The sequence below is a fragment of the Erpetoichthys calabaricus genome, chromosome 5 (genome assembly GCF_900747795.2).
Source record: "Erpetoichthys calabaricus chromosome 5, fErpCal1.3, whole genome shotgun sequence".
NCBI lineage: Eukaryota > Metazoa > Chordata > Cladistia > Polypteriformes > Polypteridae > Erpetoichthys > Erpetoichthys calabaricus.
In genome coordinates, this window is record NC_041398.2 from 240,872,298 (window position 1) to 240,893,703 (window position 21,406).

General features: G+C 37.0%; 1 protein-coding gene across 3 annotated transcripts in view; it reads left to right on the plus strand.

Annotated features, from left to right (window-relative positions):
• The window catches only part of lrba (LPS responsive beige-like anchor protein), an 830,448-nt gene that overhangs the window by 141,445 nt on the left and 667,597 nt on the right, over nt 1-21,406 (plus strand). For all 3 annotated transcript variants that reach the window (XM_051928096.1, XM_051928098.1, XM_051928097.1), the window contains exons 22-29: nt 4,213-5,097; nt 8,801-8,973; nt 10,575-10,728; nt 11,122-11,302; nt 12,221-12,345; nt 13,750-13,857; nt 16,394-16,565; nt 17,009-17,474. In XM_051928096.1, the coding sequence (XP_051784056.1) occupies nt 4,213-5,097; nt 8,801-8,973; nt 10,575-10,728; nt 11,122-11,302; nt 12,221-12,345; nt 13,750-13,857; nt 16,394-16,565; nt 17,009-17,474 (2,264 nt within the window). The remainder of the gene's footprint in view (nt 1-4,212; nt 5,098-8,800; nt 8,974-10,574; nt 10,729-11,121; nt 11,303-12,220; nt 12,346-13,749; nt 13,858-16,393; nt 16,566-17,008; nt 17,475-21,406) is intronic.

Genomic DNA, 21,406 nt, shown 5'->3' on the forward strand with positions numbered 1-21,406 from the left:
AATTATGCACAATACAGTGGAAGTCGATTGAGTTGCCACAATCTGCTATGCTTGGGTGAAACATTCTAAAAAATAATTTTGCATCCTCTTTCTCAGAATAAGAGATTTAAAAGCAAAATAAATTTGCTTGTGTATTGTCATGTCGTCACCTAAAAAAGCTTTGTAAGTGTTCATTATTGGACATGAGTATTATTTTGAGAAATAAAATTTTCTTGGTTTTCTTCGTATTTCTTCTCAGGCACAAGTGTTTTTTAGTCACTCCTCATGTAAACATTGAAGGCTGTATAATTCTACACTACATCAATTTAAAAATATTTGCAGTGCTTAATTTATTTAGCTCAAAACCACTTAATTTGTAAAAATTGTGATTTGTTAATTCATTTATATGTATCTAAATTTTGAGAAGGTGCCTAAAGTTCAAGTTGTTGCCAATGGGAAAGTCACAAACGTGTATATGGCAGAAGGAAGTCAAGTGTAAATTCTGCACAAGGCAAGGAGAAGAAGAGAGATAAGTGCTTGAGCAGCTCAGGATGCCATTGTTAGAAGACAATGGCTGTTGCATACAGCACACTCTTTCAGGTGTGGTGCCCTGGAAGTTGACAGGAGCACCTGTATGACTGAGAACTCAGTAGGCAACATATGACCTGTGAGGTAACAGGTGACTATTGAGTAGGCTTAATTATTGAAGATGATGCAGGGCATTTAAAGAGGAAATTATGAAGGGAAGGCCAAGTGGCTTAGAAGCACGGAACCAAAGAGTATTTTGTCCCTTTTTAAACCAGCTGTTGATTGTAAACCTATTTTGAACTTGAGACCCATTTAAAGCTAACAGACTTTGGTACATAGGATACCAAGAATCTTCAAGAAAAGATCCAAACTGCTGTACCTGTAGCCAAACATAAAGTTACCCCAAGCCTATAAGTTATTTTAGAGCTTTACTGGAAGTAGATTCTAAAAAGGGGGTTTAAAAACCAAATCAGGCCAGAAGTATAACAAGTCTGGAGATTGATTTGATGGCTCAGTCTCAGAAGGAAGAACGGCCAGGATCATGACAGGGGGATTAGGGTGATGAGAATGTAGAGTGTGTTTTTGATACTTGAAAAGATAACAATGGATGAGTCACTCCTCTGAATATACTGAATTATGGATCTTGTCATATTCCTGAAATTTGCCGTTTGTATTTTATGTTCTCTTTATTTATATATATATATATATATATATACACACACACACTCTCCATCGATTTTTTTCAGGTGTTGGAGTTTGTTCTCCTGTTGAAGAATTAATTCTAATGCTTTTTGAAATTTAAAGAAGACTGAAACATTAAATAATAAATATGAGCATTCATGGACAGTCCAAGTGTTTTAAAACAAGGGTGATAGAATTGTGTTAGCAGCATGTAGAAAGTCAAAAAACAAAGCAGACATGCATTAATCTCTGCTTCATTGTGCTACCTAAAAAAAACCTTTTTTAAAATTCTTAAAATTAAATATTTAGATAGGTAGCGTTTGTATCTACACTGTATATGTATGAATGTGCGTGTGTCTGGGTTTATATCTATGTATCTCTGAAAACTTACTCTGTCACACACACACACACACACACACACACACACACACACACACACACACACACACACACACACAGGATTTAGAAAGTATTCAGAACCCCCCAATTTATGCACACTTATTATGTTATAGATTTAATGTTAAATGGATAAATTTGACATTTTTGCCCATTGGTCTTGCATTCAATAACCCATAATGAAAAAGTGAAAATGTTTTCAGAAAACTTTACAAATTTATAAAAACAATCAAAAACTGAAATTTTTTACTCATAAAAATATTCAGAAGCTTAATTGGTTACTCAGTTGAAGCCCCTTTTATTAGCTATTGAAGCTTTGAGTCTTCCTGGGTAAGTCTCCTCAATCTTTCCACACCAGGATATGGACAGATGATACCATTCAACCTAGCAGATCCCTTCAAGCTCCATTATATTGGAATGGCTGCATCTGTAAACTGCCCTCTTCAGGTCTCCCTATCATTGTTTTGTGGGGTTTGTCTGGGTTTTGGATTGGCCACTCAAGGGCAGTCAGATATCCCAAAATCATTCAAGTTTTTTTTCTTGGCTGTATCATTGTTGTGTGATGGTAAACCCCATCACACCAGTCTGAGGCTGTATGCACTCTGGAGCAGGTTTTCCTTATCCTTTTTTTTCTGTGTTTGTCTGAATTCATCCTTCTCTTAGTTCTGACCAGTCTGTCTGGTCCTGCCACTGAGAAGCTTCCACATAGCATGGTGCTGCTATCACCGTACTTGGAGTGAAAATATCGCTGAAGTCGCACACATGATTTTTGAATAAATGTCATAAATACACAGTCGATCGAATCGGCATGATACCACTTGGCGGACTGATTAGTTAGGTTGTAGGCATACAAAACCTAATGGCATAATAGTGAAATACACCCTACTCTCGTGCCATTGTCTAATTCCGTAATTTTTTTTTAACCCCTCCTTGTATGTGCACACTGCCAGTCAAAAGTGTGGACATGGCCCTGTTCATGTTTTGGATAGAAATTGATACCCTTTTTATCAAGATATAATTAAATTGATTTAAAAATACAGCCAAGACATTATTAGTATTGCAAACGTCTATTACTGCTTGACATGACTTATTTTTTTTTTTAATTTATTGTTCACATACACTGCAAAGAACAGGTTTCAGCCATTCCTTCAGTGTCCTAATTATAAGTTCTTTTAGCTTATCCTTAGTCAATTGCATTGACACTGCTGAAAGCCTGTTGTTCTGAAGTTCACTTGGATTGCAAGGTACTTGCATTCCAAAAGCACAGTTCTGGGTTTAAAAATTACCAGAATGAAATGGCAATAATACATGCGCACACACACACTCTGTGTACTTGTATATGTATACAGTTTGCATATATATAGAATTTATATTTTAATCGTTTTGGAAGATATCACAAACGTGAAGATATTTCTTTAAATATGTTTGTGTTTTATATAAATATACACTTTGGTTGTTAAAGCAAGTGATCATTTGCTAAGTTGCTGAGTCTCAGAATTTGACTTCTTTTAATAGTTCAGTATATTTATAGATGTACTTTCTGTTGTGCTACTTGATGTTTAATCAAAGAACAGGCCAGAGCCTATAAATTTCTTCAAATATAACTAATTCAAGATTCTAACTCCATATTAATTGGCCAAATATATTTGGTTTTAAACATCTGTGTTCAATATAAACGTATCACCAGAATCTTTTTTTTTTTTCTTTTTCTAATTAAAACACAGGCTTGTTTTATGCTCAGCGCTTGATCCTCTAATTAGTAAATGGTGAATGTCAAATTAAGCTAAAATTAATGACATGGCAAGTGCTGTAGTTAGCTTGGGAAAAAGTCTTTAAGTTGTAGTGCATTTAGAATGTTTCTTTGCAGAGCAAACAGCTATGGATTAGCAATCAAATGATTTAGAAGATTAATGACCACCCTTGTAGCAAGCTAATTTAGAACAATATCTACTAATTAATTGCAAATTATCAGGTTTTCTGTTGGAAATGCAAATGCCTTAAGGAAAATGTGTAAACGCACATAGGTAACTTTTGTTACCCCTATTTGACTTTCTGTCTCCAGAACATCTCTGATTAATGTACCACTTACTCATATTGAACAGCATGAAATGAAGGCATCTGAAGGGGTATCATTTGGGGAGTTTCCAAAGACAAATGAGGCATTGACATTATAGTTCCCTGACAAGGGTAGAGGTTTTAGAGATTGTATTCAGTAAATTTTGCACAAGATAAATAAAAAATCCAAAAATTGTTGAAATTCTGTTGAGTTTAATGGTAATGTACCTCTTCTGCAGTATTACTGGTATTGATGTTATTTAAGAGGACATTTTATTGATTATCTTCATGTCTGAACTTTATGTTGGGTTGTGTCTAGCTTGTATTCAGTTGTATATGAGAGCAGCCATACCTCATTTTGTAATTATTTGAATGGCAGTTTGTGTGGGTACAATAATAGCATGGTTATAATTCATTAAAGTTCACTTGCTTTATTTTGATCATTTAATTTATTCCAAGCAAGTATGTTATAGCTAAATTACTGTGTTTCAATAATGGTCACTATTTATTGCTTTTGTCTTCTGAAGCTCTATTTTTGTCTAATATAGCATGGATATTTTTGTTTGTTTTTAGGTTACTTTTGAACAGCACAAAGAGAGCCTTTCAAAGCTTTTCAGAGAATACCAAAGACAAAGTGATGAAGCATCTGGGCTTGGAACCAGTGGCCTGATTAGAACTGTGTCTGGTTTGAGCAGCAATGCACATGGAGAAGAGGAGCAAAAAAGCCTTGCAGGTTCCTTAGAGGACACAGAGTCTCAAAACATAACTGAAGTGCCTTCCTTATTAAATGAAATACCATCCAAAGAAAATGGTTTATCGGTTTCCGACTGTGATTCAAAACCTGTAGACGAAAAATTTGAAGTGCTGCCTTTATCTCCTGTGGCTTCTGATGGAGAGAACCTCTCAACACAAGAAAAGTGTGTGGAACCAACGGATGTTCCTGTTTTATCACCAGTAGAATCTTTAGAAGTGAATGTTGACTCTGCACAGCTTGAAAATGAGTTGCCTGAACCCGGTTTGGAGCAACCTGCATCTAATAGCTCTGGAAACTCTGAAGACAACATTTTGGAAAAAAACTCTGAAGATGTTTATATGTCAACGGAGAACAAAGTTAATGGTGAATCTCCAGAATCAGCTGTAGTAGAAGTGGTCAAAGAAGGCCCCTTGGAAAGTGCATCACCACCTCCTGCAGAAACAAATTCAGAGAGAGAGCAAGTGTCTCAAAAGGAAGCAGACCCAGTGAGTCTTAGCGATATAGTAAATACAACAAAAGAGAATACAAATGATGAAGATAAACCTTTAGATGAAACACCAAAAGAAAGGGTTGAAGTAAATAACATTATTACGTCAAGGACCAAAGATATTAAAATCGCAAGGCTTGATGTTTCCAGTGTTGCATCAGATACAGAGAGGCTTGAACTGAAAGCTAGTTCAAGTCAAGATCCATCATCTCCAACTGTAAGTTTACCATTCTATATGCTTATTTTTGTAATTGTAGATTGAGAGTTATTTGCTGTCCCCTGCAGTATTGTTATTTTTGAAAATTAAAGAAGAATGTTCTATTTGAAACACATGAAACACTATTTTTATAAGTTATTTTATTTTCAATGTAGTTTAAACCTTGTAATCTGCCATTTTCTTTTCAAACAATTCAGAAATTTAAAACCAGCAAAACCACACCATTTTATGTTATATAATATGATGTGTGCAGTTCCTTACCTAGCAGTACAGACTTTGCTAATTCTGAAAATCATGAACTCACAGAAGTTAATGCCAACTGTAAATAAAAGTAATTCTGTCACTCTTTGTTATGTGAACTCTTATTCTTTTTCTATATAATTTATCATTTAATATAACAAAATATTTGCACACAAGTCAGGAAAATGTTATAAAAATTGATTTTTGTGATTCAAGTTTTTTTATCATCTTCTTTCGACTGCTTCCGTTAAAGGTCGCCACAGCAGATCTTTTTCCATATGTTCCTGTCCTCTGCATCTTGCTCTGTTGCACCCACCGCCTGCATGTCCTTTCTTACCACATCCATAAACCTCCTCTTAGGCCTTCCTCTTTCCCTCTTACCTGGCAGCTCCATCCTTCTCCCAATATACCCAGCATCTCTCCTCTGCACATCTCCAAACCAATGCAATCTTGCCTCTTTGACTTTGTCTCCCAACCATCCATCTCGAGCTGATCCTCTAATGTACTCATTTCTAATTCAGTCTTTTCTTGTCACACACAATGCAAATCTTAACATCAGTAACTCTGCCACCTCTAGCTCTGTCTCCTGTTTTTTGGTCAGTGCCACTGTCTCCAGCCCTTATAAGATAGCTGGTCTCGCTACTGTCCTGTAGACCTTTCCTTTCACTCTTGCTGGTACCCATCTGTCACAACTCACTCCTGACTTTCTTCTGCACCCACTCCACCTTGTCTTTACTCTCTTCCTTACCTCTCTTCCACATTCCCCATTACTCTATACTGTTGATTCCAGGTATTTAAACTCTTCCACCTTTTGCCACCTCTACTCCTTGCATCCTCACTATTACTCTGACCTCCCTCTCATTCATGCATATGTATTTTTTCTTGTTCCTACTGACATTCATTCCTCTCCTCTCAAGAGCATATCTCTTCCCCTCCAGGGTCTCCTCAACCTGCTCCCTACTCTCGCTGCAGATCACAATGTCATCTGCAAACATCATAGTCCATGGAGACTCCTGTCTATCACCATTGCAAATAAGAAAGGGCTCATAGGTGATCCCTGATATAATTCCACCTCCACTTTGAATGCATCAGTCACTCCTCCTGCAGTCCTCACCACTGTCACACCCCCCTCGTACGTATCCTGTACCACTCTCGCATACTTCTCTGCCACTTCACACCTCCTTATACAATACCACCGTTCCTCTCTAGGCACCCTGTCATATATGCTTTCTCTAAGTCCACAAAGACACATTGCAACTCCTTCTGTCCTTTTATACTTCTCCATCAACACCCTCAGAGCAAACATCGCATCTGTAGTGCTCTTTCCTGTCATGAAACCATACTGCTGCTCACTAATCATCACCTTCTTTCTTAACCTAGCTTCTATTAATCTTTCGTATAACTTCATGCTGTGGCTCATCAATTTTATCCCCCTGTAGTTTCTACAGCTCTGCGCATTCCCCTTATTCTTAAATATCGGTACCAGTACACTTCTTCTCCACTCCTCAGGCATCCTCTCACTTTCCATGATTGCATTAAACAATCTGGTTAAAAACTCCACTGCCATCTCTCCTAAACACCTCCATGCTTCCACAGGTATGTCATCTGGACCAATAGCCTTCCCATTCTTTATCCTCTTAGCTGTCCTTACTTCCTCCTTGTTTAATCTGTTGCAGTATGCAATTCACTGTCTTTACATCATCCAACCTTCTCCCTCTCTTTCTCTTAATTCATCAGCCTCTCAAAGTACTCTTTCCATCTGCTCAACACACACTCCTTGCTTTTGAGTATGTTTCCATCTTTATCCTTTATCACCCTAACCTGCTGCACATGTTTCCCAACTCGGTCCCTCTGTCTAGCCAATCGGTACAGGTCCTTTTCTTCCTCCTTAGTGTCGAACCTCTCATACAACTCATCATGTGCCTTTTCTTTAGCCTTTGCTGCCTCTCTCTTCACCTTTCATCTTATCTTCTTGTTACCCCTGCCTACTTTCTGAATCTCTCCGACTATCCCACTACTTCTTCGCCAACCTCTTTCTCTCCATAATCTGCTGTACTTTCTCATTCCATCACCAGGTTTCTTTATCCTCCTTCCTCTGTCCAGATGTTGCACCAAGCACCCTTCTAGCTGCCTCCCTTAGCACTTCTGCTGTAGTTGCCCAGCTGTCTGGTAAACTTTGCACTGCCACCCATTATAATTCAGGTTTTTAAGTTTGGTCTATATTTTATCAACAACACTCAGGGAAAATGTGTTCATTTAACAAATTGTGAAGTTTAAGCAGGTGTAAAAGTGAATACATGAGTGGATGGAGATTTATTCCACCTAGCAGCCTAAATTAAATTGTATAGATTTTGTGCTAACATTCTGAGAACTTCTAAGGTTGCATCTGTATCTTTAGAGTATTGATTTATGTTTTTAGAAATTAAATGTATTTTCTGGTTTGTTACAAGCACTGTGCAAATGATTGAGAGTTAGTTTAATAGTGAAATAACTTGCCACTATTTCCTCTGCTGGGGAATAAAATGTGCTAAAAGAACTTCTTTTTGCACTGGTTTGTAATTACAGTGGATGAAGTCATAGCAGAGGAATATTTTCCTTGATATTTAACCTTGATGTATTGTGTGCTAGATGTTTAAGGTACACAACATTAAGTATTTTGCTTTTGAACTGCTCAGTGACCCTTAAGTGATGACAAAATGAATTTCTTTAGCATTTCTGAATGCCTTTTGACTTGCATTGCTGGATAGTGGAGTAGATAAATTTGGTGTAGCAAAAGTCACAATCTTCTGCTCTCTATAGTAATAAGCCATGATGTGCAGTTGTGATGGTTTCTGTTGCCATTCTCCTTACCAGTCATTCTTCAGTGCCCTCTGTGGTCCCTTTCTGGAGCAATTTCCTACTTTTTGCAGGTGGATGTGTGTTTGGGGCATTCAAATGTCATTTGGCTTTCATGCTATTTAACATTGTACATTCCTTCTGGTGCTTATAATTTGCACAGCTAGAAGCAGAATATCGGATATTTTCTAACTATGTAAACCAGAAACGCACTGGATTAAAGTAAAATATTTTTCTCTGGTATCTGTGATGCTTTTGTGTGCAAAAGTATATTTTTATCTGATGTTAATACAGTATTAGAATTTCAGTTAGTAATGCATGAAAAGCATGCAAGATATATGGTTGGTTGTTGGTGAGCCTTTCTAAGTATAGAATATTAATATTACATTACAATTTCACTTCTAGGTTGAATTGTTTTGTTTCATAATTGTTTTAAATCAATAACCTTAGTGTTCCATTTTAAGCATACAAGAATCTGTTGCATGTAATTAGCAATTATGAAAGCATATTCTATTCATTATTACTAGTGTGATGGTAATGTCTCTTTATCACTTAATGTACCATATTCATACACATTAAATTCAATGTGGTAATATTTATCCTTTAATTGTTTTGTTTAAATCCCAAGGGACCTGGTTTAGGACAGGTAGCATCCTGTAGTGTTAATAGAAAGGATACAGCAGGCTCTTCTGCAAGATCACCAATGTTTCGAATTCCGGAGTTTCACTGGTCTCATATGCACCAGCGACTGCTAACTGATTTGCTGTTTTCAATTGAGACTGATGTGCAGATGTGGAGAAGGTGAGAGACCCATGTCCAAATAAGTACTTAAAGGCAATATTGATTTTTTTACTGTTTTCTCCTGATGTCTAACAGAATTTAAAATAGACAAATTTTAATTTTTACAGTCATCAACAATTATGTAATACTGAGTCATTTATTTCTGAGAGTGAAATTTACACTGGTTAGAGCAATTTACCCTTATTATCCTGAGCTATTTTTCCTTCTGTCTCATACCACTTGCACTTCAGAACAGGTAATCCATCTGAAGCTAAGCATGTTCAGGCCCAGCCGTTACTTGGATGGGAGATCACTTATAAAAAGCATAATCGTTAATACAGCCAATCAATAAATAAATGAGTAAATAAATAAATAACTTAATTAAATAATTATTAAATAATTAAACTTGCAGCGGAAGCATTAAAATGACTGATAGCGCATCTGAAGGTCTTTTCTTCCCACTGCTTTTTAGCACATTGTGGTGGAATGAACCTATTGCTAAAAGTGTTCCAAGAGAGAGTGTCTTGGAAGGGATGGAGGTAATTTTTCATGGTGGCATCCACTTTTGCTTTCATCCTCTTTTCCACAACAGCTTTAAGTGTGTACAAGGTTTGCCCTATGATGGAGCAGGTTTACTTGATACGTTTGCTCATGCATTGTGCTTCTTTTGTGCTCAAGTTGCTTCTCCAGGAGATTGCAGCATAGAACATCACACTGGCAACTGTGGACTAGTAGAACATTTCCAACAGCTTGCTGTAAAAACATCAAAAGACCCGAGTCATCTTAGTAAGTCCAGTCTGATCTGGCCCTTCTTGTCCAGCACCACTGTGCTGTCAGACCAGTCCAATTTGTTGTTTATGTGAATCCCCAGGTACTTGTAGCTCTTCACCACTTCCATATCCTCCCACAAATGGTGACTGGTCTCATAGGCGTCTTGGCACTCTAGAAGTCCACCACCAGCTCTGTTGTCTTGCTGATGTTGAGTTGCAGGTGGTTGTCCCAGCACCACAAGATAAAGTCCTTCACAACCTTCCTGTACTCCGAATCTTCTCCATCATTAATGCAGACTATGATGGATGAGTCATCTGAAAATTTCTGTACATGGAAAGCACTGGTATTGTGCTGGAAGTCTGTTGTGTAGACAGTGAACAGGATTGGGAGACAGGACAGTTCCCTGAGGTGCTTCAGTGCACCAGCATTTCTGACACACAGTCCCTCTGCCTCATAAACTGAACACAAATAAACAATGTCATTGCAATTCATTACACATATTAAATACTTTTTTTTTTTAATCCTAAATTTGGTGCTAATACATTTTTTAAGTTGGGTATAACACTTATAGGTCTGTAATTCTGCTTACACCTTCAAATATATATTTTTTGCAGATAAGTGTTTCAGATGCCTAATTTTTCAGAATTTTAATTTGTTGGTAGCAATGTCCTACATACAATTGCTTGCATCATTTTGTTTCTTTTTTATTACATCTGTAAAATATATTTTATTATACAATATGTAATAGTGTTTGATTTTTAGATCCTTTTGGGAAAGCTTTTATCGCATACTGTTATGAATGCATGGTGACACCTCTTGCTTTTGTGTGTTTTTTTTTCATTTTCTTCCAGCCACTCCACCAAAACCATTATGGACTTTGTGAACAGCAGTGAAAATGTTATCTTTGTGCATAACACTGTCCACTTGATCTCGCAAGTTGTGGACAATATTATCATGGCCAGTGGTGGAATATTACCCCTTCTTGCTGCTGCCACCTCATCAACTGTAAGTGACTGTGTAAACTGGGGCCTAGCATCTAAGACGTTAGACTTTAAATTGTGTGACCTTGTAACTCAACTCTGTAACTGCTGACATATGTTAATGGTACAATTGTGATTTGTAAGTCCCTTTGTTTAAATCATCTGTTAAATGAGTAAAAGTGTCTAGTACATCATTTGTAAACGAAGAATGGCTTAATTTGTTTAATATCTGCTTTCTCCATTCCGTTGCTTTCAAAAATATTTGTACAGTATTCCTTTTGTTTTTGCACAGCTTATCTTTCAAATTTTCTTGAGTCATTGATTGTTTATAGTAGAGGCAAGACGACAATAATGCACTTTTTGGTAGCTAATCCATAGCCTTCTATAACAATAAATCCTCTTTGGTTTTTTTTCACAGCACGAATTAGAAAACATTGAGCCATCTCAGGGCCTTTCCATTGAAGCTTCTGTTACTTTCCTCCAGAGGCTGATTAGCCTTGTAGATGTGCTGATATTTGCTAGCTCGCTAAGCTTCACAGAGATTGAGTCCGAAAAGAACATTTCTTCTGGAGGAATTCTAAGGCAGTGCCTAAGATTAGGTAACTCATCATTTTCATTATTCAAGCTTATCTGTCTCTGTTCTTCTAACCATAAGGAATGGCATTGACTTTTTTTGTATTTACTAATAAAAATCAAAATCAAAAATCCTTTGCATATAATAAATACTCTGGCATTGCATCTCATATTTCAAGTTTGTTTTAGTTTTTTGATCTAGAGTGAGAAATAATTTACCTAATACATTTTAGAGGAGCTGTGCTATGCACTATTTTTTATTTTTAAACCACTTTGTAAACAATTTAAGACAACACAATGGACTTGCAACCTCCTTAAATGAAAGTCTTGTTATCTTTAAATTTATATTAGGCCATTACAATACAAGCAAAGTGGAAGTATGACCCTTTGCTTTTGTAAGCATGTTTGTATGAAATTAATATTTTATGAAGTATGCTTTCTCCTCTCTGTAGCTATGTAATCTGATTTCTGGGTTGTAACAAGGTTTCTCTAACTTTTTTTTTATTATAAATGGATACATGAATCCTCTAATGGAAAAAGCTAGTCTGGTCCAAGCTGAAAAATTCCCATAATCTAAATGTTTCAGAGTTTACATTTGTCACTTGTCCAAAAAAAACCGAACTGATTTTATGATATGAAAAAAATCAAGTTATGAACTTAAACCACCACTCTGAAGGCATTTGCTACTAGAATTGCTTAGCTATTTAAAGCATGCATGCTAAATAGAGTCCTTTATTATGTAAATCCACTTATACTATATATTTTTATCCTACTCAGAAATAGTGAATGCCTCGACTGTTGATATTACTGATTAGGCTGTACTACTGTTTAAAATGATTGTTGATAAGTTTAACCATTATTTTCCATGTTCTCAAATATTCATGTATTTAATTAATTCAGTTTTTTTTAAGCCTATGACATACTCATTTCTGTTTGTTTTTCAGTTTGTGCTATGGCTGTAAGGAATTGTTTGGAATGCCAACATCACTCAAAGCCTGGAGCAGATACTGGCAGGGGACAAAAAACTGTGCAGAACTTAATGATAACTGCAAAATCAACCTCCGCACAGGCAAGTAAAAAACCTAAGTAGAATTTTAACTAAATGCACTTAAGAAACATATTGGTAAAATTAGTTCAGAAAAATAAAGGCTTGGTCTTTAAAGTAATTTAAATACCTACAGTATAGGTGGAAAGAGCTTTTGATAAAACACTATTCTTCTCTTCTAGTGTATCTCTTGAAAATCCTGTTTTATTAAATAAAATTCTTAAATGTCAGAGTTGATAATAATTTTAAAAAATATGATTAAGAGGATCAGATATAAAACTCTTAACATACTGGTTTAAGCAAAATTGTCTTTACCCCATTATCCAGCGCAAGATAATTCCACAAAGCCTTTGAGAAAGAAAGAGGGCTAATTTTGGGCATTGTTTTAAATGTGAAGTGTAAATACTGGAAAGCTTCTGAGGGCTACCAGCTGTAATGAGATTCGGCTGAGAATCTGAGAAAAGCAAGTTCTAATAACTAACATAACAGTGAATGTATGTATAAGCCCGGGCTCCTAGAAGCTATTGAAATAGAAAAAGAATTGAAATGCAGAGTCAGTGGTTTCGTTTTGTGGGCGTGCTCTACCCCCTTTTCTATCAGCGACTAAGCGAGTTTCTCTCTCGTTTGACTGTCTTAGGCAGTTTTACTTTGGTGACGGAGTTGTTTTCTTTCAGCTTCATGCTGTAGCCTCATACTTCTTTCTTCTTCCGACTTGTTAATTTGGGACTGCCTTGCAGGTTCTTTGAGCTTCATGCTGTAGCCTTGCACTTCAGGGCCAGACAGACGCATACACACTTCCACACGTAGATATATATATATATACACACACATACATACTTACTGTATTTTATGTTTTTAGCAGACACCATTTTCCAAGATGACTTACAAAACCAAGTTATGATACATACTGTATTATATATGGTGACATTCTGGTTGATGGCAGTGAGGAATGAAGACTATAAGGAGAAATGGCAAGAGGATTTGGTGTCTGACTTTTGAAAGAGCCTGCTCACCCAAGCAGGAAGAACTTTATTTGAATTTTAGACTTTTAATGGATTAATTATTGATTATATTTGTATAAACATTAATGAACAAAAATGCATTTTTATTTCATTAGCAACCCACCAGTATGTTTTAGAGAAAATACTTTTAAAACTGAGAATGTTCAGTCCATCAAGCTTGTTTTGTGAACTAATTGCTGGATTGTCCTATCCAAGGATTGGACAATCCTGCATACCACAAGCCCAAGCTGCTAATGTCACCTCTAGTTGATATAATTTGCTTCTACTGCTCAATGAATTAAGGATTATCCACTTTACATTTTTATTAAATTTAATTTTCATTGAGTTGGATTAGTGAGTTCTATATGTTTTCATTTTATACACTACCAAATCCTTGAAATCCTGTATCTCTGTTGTTCCTTACTAGAGTCCAGTTGACGTTGTGACAGGTGGTATTTCCCCTGTAAGGGACACAGACCGATTACTCCAGGACATGGACATTAACCGCCTTCGAGCTGTGGTCTTCAGAGATATTGTGAGTTTTTCAGTATTTCTAAGCTTTAGTTTGATACAAGGGTAATGATCAAAAGTTCAAGTAGATCCATTCAAAACCTATTTATTTTTATCCTTAACTCCTTAAAAACGTGCTTTGCTTTTGACTTTTTCTTACCACCTCAGCATTGTCCAAATGTACTGTAATTTTAACTTGATCCTTGATCTTTTAAGTTATCATTGCTTTTTGCTGCACTTTGTACAGGATGATTTTAAAGCAAAAAGGTGCTAGTGTTGATGGCTAATACTTGTTTTCTTTTTCCCTTTACTATTGAAGAAACTGATTTTTGTTTTTATTCCACAAGATGCCTATCCAAGAAATATGATATTTAAATGCTTGCACCTGCATATACTTTGATGGTTTTAGCATTCACCTTACAGCTGTAATTTCATATGTAAATGTAACTAATGAAAACTGCAGTTATTTATAGGCAACACCATATTTACCTGACTTTGTTTCATCATGTTTGTTTTCCATGAATACTGTACACCAAAAGCAGGGGATATAGATGAGAACTAATAAGGGATGTGTAGCAATGCAATCCATCTATACTTACTACTTTGAATATATTGTACTGCAGTCATATAAAATATAGTTTATTGATGCCATCATTTCATGAGTTATAGATTGCACACTGGCTGTTTTTTACTTTACAACCATAAAATTAAGGTTGTCTTAAGAATTATGTATAGAAACTGTCGTATGTTTACTCTGATTTATCCATATACTAACCATGCCATATATCCATCTTCCATTTAGCATCAGGCGTAAGATGGGAACCAGCACTGGATAGCAAATAGGTCATTCAGCTCTTCAGAATTAGTACTGATTGTGCTTTATAAAATGTTATCAATATCTGTTTATTGGAAATCTCATTTTTTGTTTGTGAGTTTACTTTTGGTGGTAATTGGGAAACTAATTCAAATTAGAATTCTGCACAGTAAGGTAATTCACATAAAGTCAAGAGCTGGTTGTGCATTCTGAAGAGTTTAGAGTTATTAGATGAACAGTATGTTAAGATTAGGAAGCAGAATTGAAATTGATTGCTGCTGGATTGAATATACCAGTCCACATGCTGAGTGGCAGTTAATTAGTTTATTCTGCCTTCATTTGATCTTAGAACAGCCTGAACATCTGAAGCATGGACTAAAGTGTACTAAAATAATTCTGGCTGTATTCCATAACTACATTTGAATCTCAGCTCTAATAACTTGCATCAACTCTTCCCCATGATACTTGATTGTGGGAGGCCTTTGCATTAGGTTAATTTAACTACCATTTTCCTGCTGCAGAAGCTCACATGAAGATGGGCACAGTGGGGTCATTAAGGGGGATGCACCTGATGAGCAATGGTACTCTTAAGTTTATATGTTTATAAATATTGCTGTAAACTTGGTAAGGGACTTGATGCTTGCAAAAAACCAAACACATTCATGCCAAACCACTTTCAGGAGGTGTGAGATTTATGAATTTTCTCTTTGTAATTAATGAAATTGGATCTTATCTGTCTATAAACTACCTGTCTTTATATCTGTCATTGTTGGACACCAAATATGAATCCACTCAATTTTTTTTCTTCCTTAGGGTTTTAGTAGATCCTTTAATAGATTTATTTTCTCCTCAAATCCTTTTTCATTTCATTTCTTCCTATGACATCTTACTATGTCTTATTTCTTATTTTAATGGTTAATTTTATTAACATGATGTTTAACCAGTGAGTCTGATCCATTTTACTCTTACTTTGGTGATATTTATATAGTTAAATGTTACAAACTTGCATAATTTACATTAAATGTTGTATTTTAATATCTGTTAATGTGCTTTGTTCTGCACTTGGTTTAAAGTGAAGCAGTTATTCTTATAACTGTAGGATCTCAGTTCATTAGTCATGTGCTATATCATATTCATGAAAAGGTAAAACGGGCTGAAAGCTCTGATTTGATTCTGGTAGTTAGTTGTGGGTTGAGTATTCGGGTGTGTCAACTTATGCATGTCCATGTCATCAAAAGTTCAATTCTAATAGCAGACTTTTTGTTTAATTTAAAGAATGATTCATTAGTAGTTCTTCTGAGACACTGATGTGTGTATGATGCACATCAGGGCAGCAGTTTCTGCCAGTTTATCTGCAACCCTAGCACACTAGGACGTGAAGCCCAAAGCCAACTTAACAAAAAGCTACCAATTGGTACCTGTCACCCACACCTTACCAACACTGGCTGAGTATTCAGGTGGGTAGGAAGGCTTGGGTGTAAAAGAGCAACTTAATGTTGTCAAAACCATCTCAAATGTGCTATTGTTTAAAACATATTAGGTATTTAAACATATTGTAATCTACAGTAAATATTATAAATGTATTTTTTATTCTTAAATTTTATTTGTTGCTACACTTCTTTTCATTAACAGGTTAATAATTGTGGTTTCAAAAGCACTTTTAGTTTATTTGTCTTTTGTTTTTGTGTCTTTTTTTAAAGTTTAATTCATTTACTATTGATTTTTTGTTGATCTTGTTTTTTTTCAGGAGGACAGCAAGCAGGCTCAGTTTCTAGCTTTGGCAGTGGTATATTTCATTTCTGTGCTCATGGTTTCAAAGTACAGGGACATCTTAGAACCTCAAAACGAGAGGAAAGCACCACAACGCAGCCAGTCCGTTAGAAACTCCCAATTCAAAAATGACGATGCATCATCTGAAGGTTAATATTGCATAGTTAGATCTGTACTGATTTGTTCTGTTCTTAGGATGAGAATGTGAATACAGTTAAGAAGCTTCACATTTAAGAGTGAAATGAGATTTCATGTACTCTGCATGATTATGGTGATTTTGCACCTTGCTTAGAAGCTGATGAAAACAATCAAGATAATTAAAGTACAAAATCAGTAACTTCCAGAAAGTGGCCAGTTCTGTGTCATGGAAAAAAATAGTGATACTTAAAAAGGTATAGAAAATGAATTATCATACTTTTATCAAGCATAACATAAAATTAACACTAAGAATATGTCACTTGATACTAACTCTAAATAATGTCTAATATGTTTAATGTAAAGAAACTACTAAGCAATCTTAAAGTATTTGTTACAATTGTTTTCTTCTTTGTGGTTAAATAGTAATTTTTGTATTTGATCTTAACCTCTTTAGTGTCTCAATTTAAAGATGACATTGCAAAACCAGATGTGGAAGTTACTGCTGAAGTTGATGCAAGCTTAGAAAATGGTGCTGCTTTAAGGAGGACAGATTCTGGTATAGAAGAAGGGCAGGCTTCCACTGCAACTAGTGAAATTGACGCTAATGTTGGATCTGGGATTGAAGCTGTGATCACAGGACCTGATGCTATCAGTGAGGTCTTGTCTACCCTTTCATCTGAGGTCAAGAAGCCGCAGGATTCACAAGAACAAGAGAACAAATCACTGCCAATGGCGCCTGCTGCTGCTGCCACCGCTGCCAGTCAGCCACGAAACGTGAATGTCAAAGATATTCTTCGAAGTTTGGTCAGCACGCCTGCAGAAGAAATAGTGATAGACCCTATGATCATTCCACCTGCATTTCTTGGCGCTATGGGGGATGATCCTATCGATCAATCTTTACAGTTCAGATCGTTTGACAGGTAACTGTTTTATTTCATTGTAGCCATGGATGTACAGTAGTTTTCCTTGCATGTGGTCCTGAAAACTTCAGTGTCAAAAGACATTTGTTTTTTAAAGTTAAATGTAAATTAGATGAAAACCTATTATACATTGCATTCCAAAGTCATGCTTTAAGCATAGTTGTGGTCTATACACACATCAGTCTATGCAAAGTCAGATTTTTTTACACAACATCATTTCAGAAGAGACTAACTTTTTGCAATAGAAGGGTAGGATGAAAATGATCTTAAATTAATTACCCATTAGAATTAAGGGAGAGGAGTACTGGTGAAATGGGTGGAGAAGAGTGTCCGGAGTAATTTGTGACAGATGGGTATCGGCAAGAGTGAAAGGGAATGTCTACAGGACAGTAGTGAGACTGGCTATGTTATATGGGTTGGAGACGGTGGCACTGACCAGAAAGCAGGAGACAGAGCTGGAGGTGGCAGAGTTAAAGATGCTAAGATTTGCACTGGGTGTGACGAGGATGGACAGGATTAGAAATGAGGACATCAGAGGGTAAGCTCAAGTTGGACAGTTGGGAGACAAAGTCAGAGAGGCGAGATTGCATTGGTTTGGACATGTGCAGAGGAGAGATACTGGGTATATTGGGAGAAGGCTTCCAGGGAAGAGGAAAAGAGGAAGGCCTAAGCGAAGGTTTATGGATGTGGTGAGAGAGGACATGCAGGTGATGGGTGTAACAGATCAAGATGCAGAGGACAGAAAAATATGAAAGATGATGATCCGCTGTGGCAATCCCTAATGGGAGCAGCCGAAAGAAGAAGTACCTTTATTGTATGACTTCTTAAATGATTATTCCACTATCTGCATAAACAAGCACATTTATGATAAAACACATGGCCATGTTTTTATGGCAGTGTTCTCCTCCACAAAACGTAAATGTCTAATTCATTTTTTTACACCATGACAAGGTGCTTTACCTAGCAAACGTGTGCACATTTCAGTATAAATAATAAATCTTAGTCAAGTTATACTTAAGGGCTAAAGTGAACCTAAGAAAAGAATAAATAGTACAATTGAGCAGATGAACAGCTTGAGAGACAGTACTCTAGAAATGGTATTCATTCATCCATCCATCCATCCATCCATCCATTTTCCAACCTGCTGAATCCGAACACAGGGTCACTGGGGTCTGCTGGAGCCAATCCCAGCCAACACAGGGCACAAGGCAGGAACCAATCCTGGGCAGGGTGATAAATTAGACTGGATGATAAATAATAATATAAATTATAATAAATAATAATAAATTAGATTGGATGATAAATGAGACTGGACTGCCAATACTGATGCGCTGTGCAAGAAAGGACAGAGCTGACTATACTTCCTTAGAAGGCTGGCGTCCTTCAACATCTGCAATAAGATGCGGCAGATGTTCTATCAGACAGTTGTGGCGAGCGCCCTCTTCTACACGGTGGTGTGCTGGGGAGGCAGCATTAAGAGGAAAGACGCCTCACGCCTGGACAAACTGGTGAGGAAGGCAGGCTCTATTGTTGGCATGGAGCTGGACAGTTTAACATCTGTGGCAGAGCGAAGGGCGCTCAGCAGGCTCCTATCAATTATGGAGAATCCACTGCATCCACTAAATAGTATCATCTCCAGACAGAAGAGCAGCTTCAGCGACAGACTGCTGACACTGTCCTGCTCCACTGACAGATTGAGGAGATCGTTCCTCCCCCAAACTATGCGACTCTTCAATTCCACCCGGGGGGGTAAACGTTAACATTTAACATTATACAAAGTTATTGTCTGTTTTTCACCTGCATTATTATCATTCTTTAATTTAATATTATTTATTGTATCAGTATGCTGCTGCTGGAGAATGTGAATTTCCCATTGGGATTAATAAAGTATCTATCTATCCATTCCTCCATCCATCCATCCATCCATCCATCCATCCATCCATCCATCCACCCCCACCCCACCCCACCCCAGGACACACACACACTAGGGCCAATTTAGAATCACCAATCCACCTAACCTGCATGTCTTTGGACTGTGGGAGGAAACCGGAGCAAGCCCACGTAGACACGAGGAGAACATGCAAACTACACGCAGAGAGGACCCGGGAAGCGAACCCAGGTCTCCCAACTGCGAGGCAGCAGCACTACCCACTGCGCCACTGTGCCGCCTCATTCATTCATATTCATCAGAAGGATGGAACAGGAATGTTAGTAAGAGCAAGTTGATTAAAATGTGAGATAGAAAATGTGAAATCTGAAAAAACCTAATGATTAAACGTTCACAAACAGTTTTTGTCTTTAGTTTTAGAGAGTCCAAATTAAAAAAAAAAAACACACACACATTCGGAGTTGAATAATCATAACAGCAGTTAATCCAATCAAAACTCTGAGGGGGTGGAGCTTATCATTGCTTCATTGGGTGCAAGGTGGATGTGAAAAAAGTAGCCAGCACTGTCACTGCACGATTCCTGCATTTCAGAAAATACTTAGAATCTGAGTTGTATTGATATTAATGATAGAAGTAGAATTTCCCAGATAGTTGTACCAGGTAGTCTACAGGTTTTATTTATTTTTTTGCATTTCAGATTTCTCTTAAAAAAAAAAAAAAAAAAAAAATCTGTGTTGCAGAATGGGTGGGGATGGGGAACAAAATTAAAAATGGAACTCTTGTCCAAACTCAAGTATAAAGGGGTTGCACTTTTAGCCTAATAGCTTAAGGTGATAGTAACAATACAATTATTATTGTGCCAAGACAGCCCCATAACCATATAATCCTTTAGCAATGCATTCAAAGCCTAAATTCCAGTCTTGCAGCATTTTTAATCATTTAATAAATTTAATAATGTAATTTTGCTGTCTGTGTCTCCTGTGCTATTCCAGTATAAGGATTATTTTTTGTTGTTGCTTATCTTCTAGTTTATTATTTTTTAAAAAGCTCCTCCATGTTTATGACAAGTTGGCACTGTGATATAGAAGGTCCAAGAATGTGCAGTTGTCACATATTTGTGTGAAGTCGATGGAGTGATCGAGATGTGGCACACCTGTGTGGTTTGTGTTAGAGGCACTGTACCCATGGAGGCAAATAAGGGGGAGTTGTACAAGAGAGAGTGAGAAGTTGAAAAGAAAGTGAAGGTGAACAAGGAGAGAAGCCAAACGGAAGGTGAAAGCAGTAGTCTGCCAACCAGTACAGAGGAGTGGAGGCCAGCGGACAGGGCCCCATGGAGGAATGAGCAATCATTGTTCTTGAGGTGGATCAAGATCTCCCCAGAGATCGAGTAGGTGGCAATTTTTTGTGTTGTGGTAGAGGCTGCTTGGGGAGTCATGGCTGAAGCACTTGAAGGAGGCAGTCTTGATGGAAGCCGTAGTTAGAGGTGACTGTAGCTGCTGACATCTCCGCCGACTACAAGACCTGTGAAGGGTGAGCTGGGCTGAAGGAATGAAGGGATGAAGGTAAAATGGGGTGAGAAAGGCAGGACAGAGACAGGTAGAAGGATGGATGCTGTGGCAGACAAAAGAGAGAGGTACATAACAGATGTCTTGTGTCTGGGAATTCTATGAGGGAATCCTGACTTTGGCTTAAAATGATTTATTGCATTTTTAAAACTTCTCCGTGATCACTGGATTATTTATTTATAGGATTGCTTATCTATCGGAGGAAGAACCACTGCACTGTTTTACGGTTTCTTTTTTGACTTCTTTTTTTGTAGTAAAAGTGCCTGCACTTCACACCCATCCTTTGCTGTCAGTGTGTGTCCTCACTTATCGAGGCCCATTTTCTGGTTACGTTACAAAAAATACAGTTTTAAAAGTTTCCTAAGAATGGTTTCTAGGACTGTGGAACTAAGCTACACTGCCACTGGCACCCATAAAAAGAAAAGTTTGGAAAACTGTTTAAGGGAAAAAAGCAGTTTAATATGAGGACAAAAGTTTTG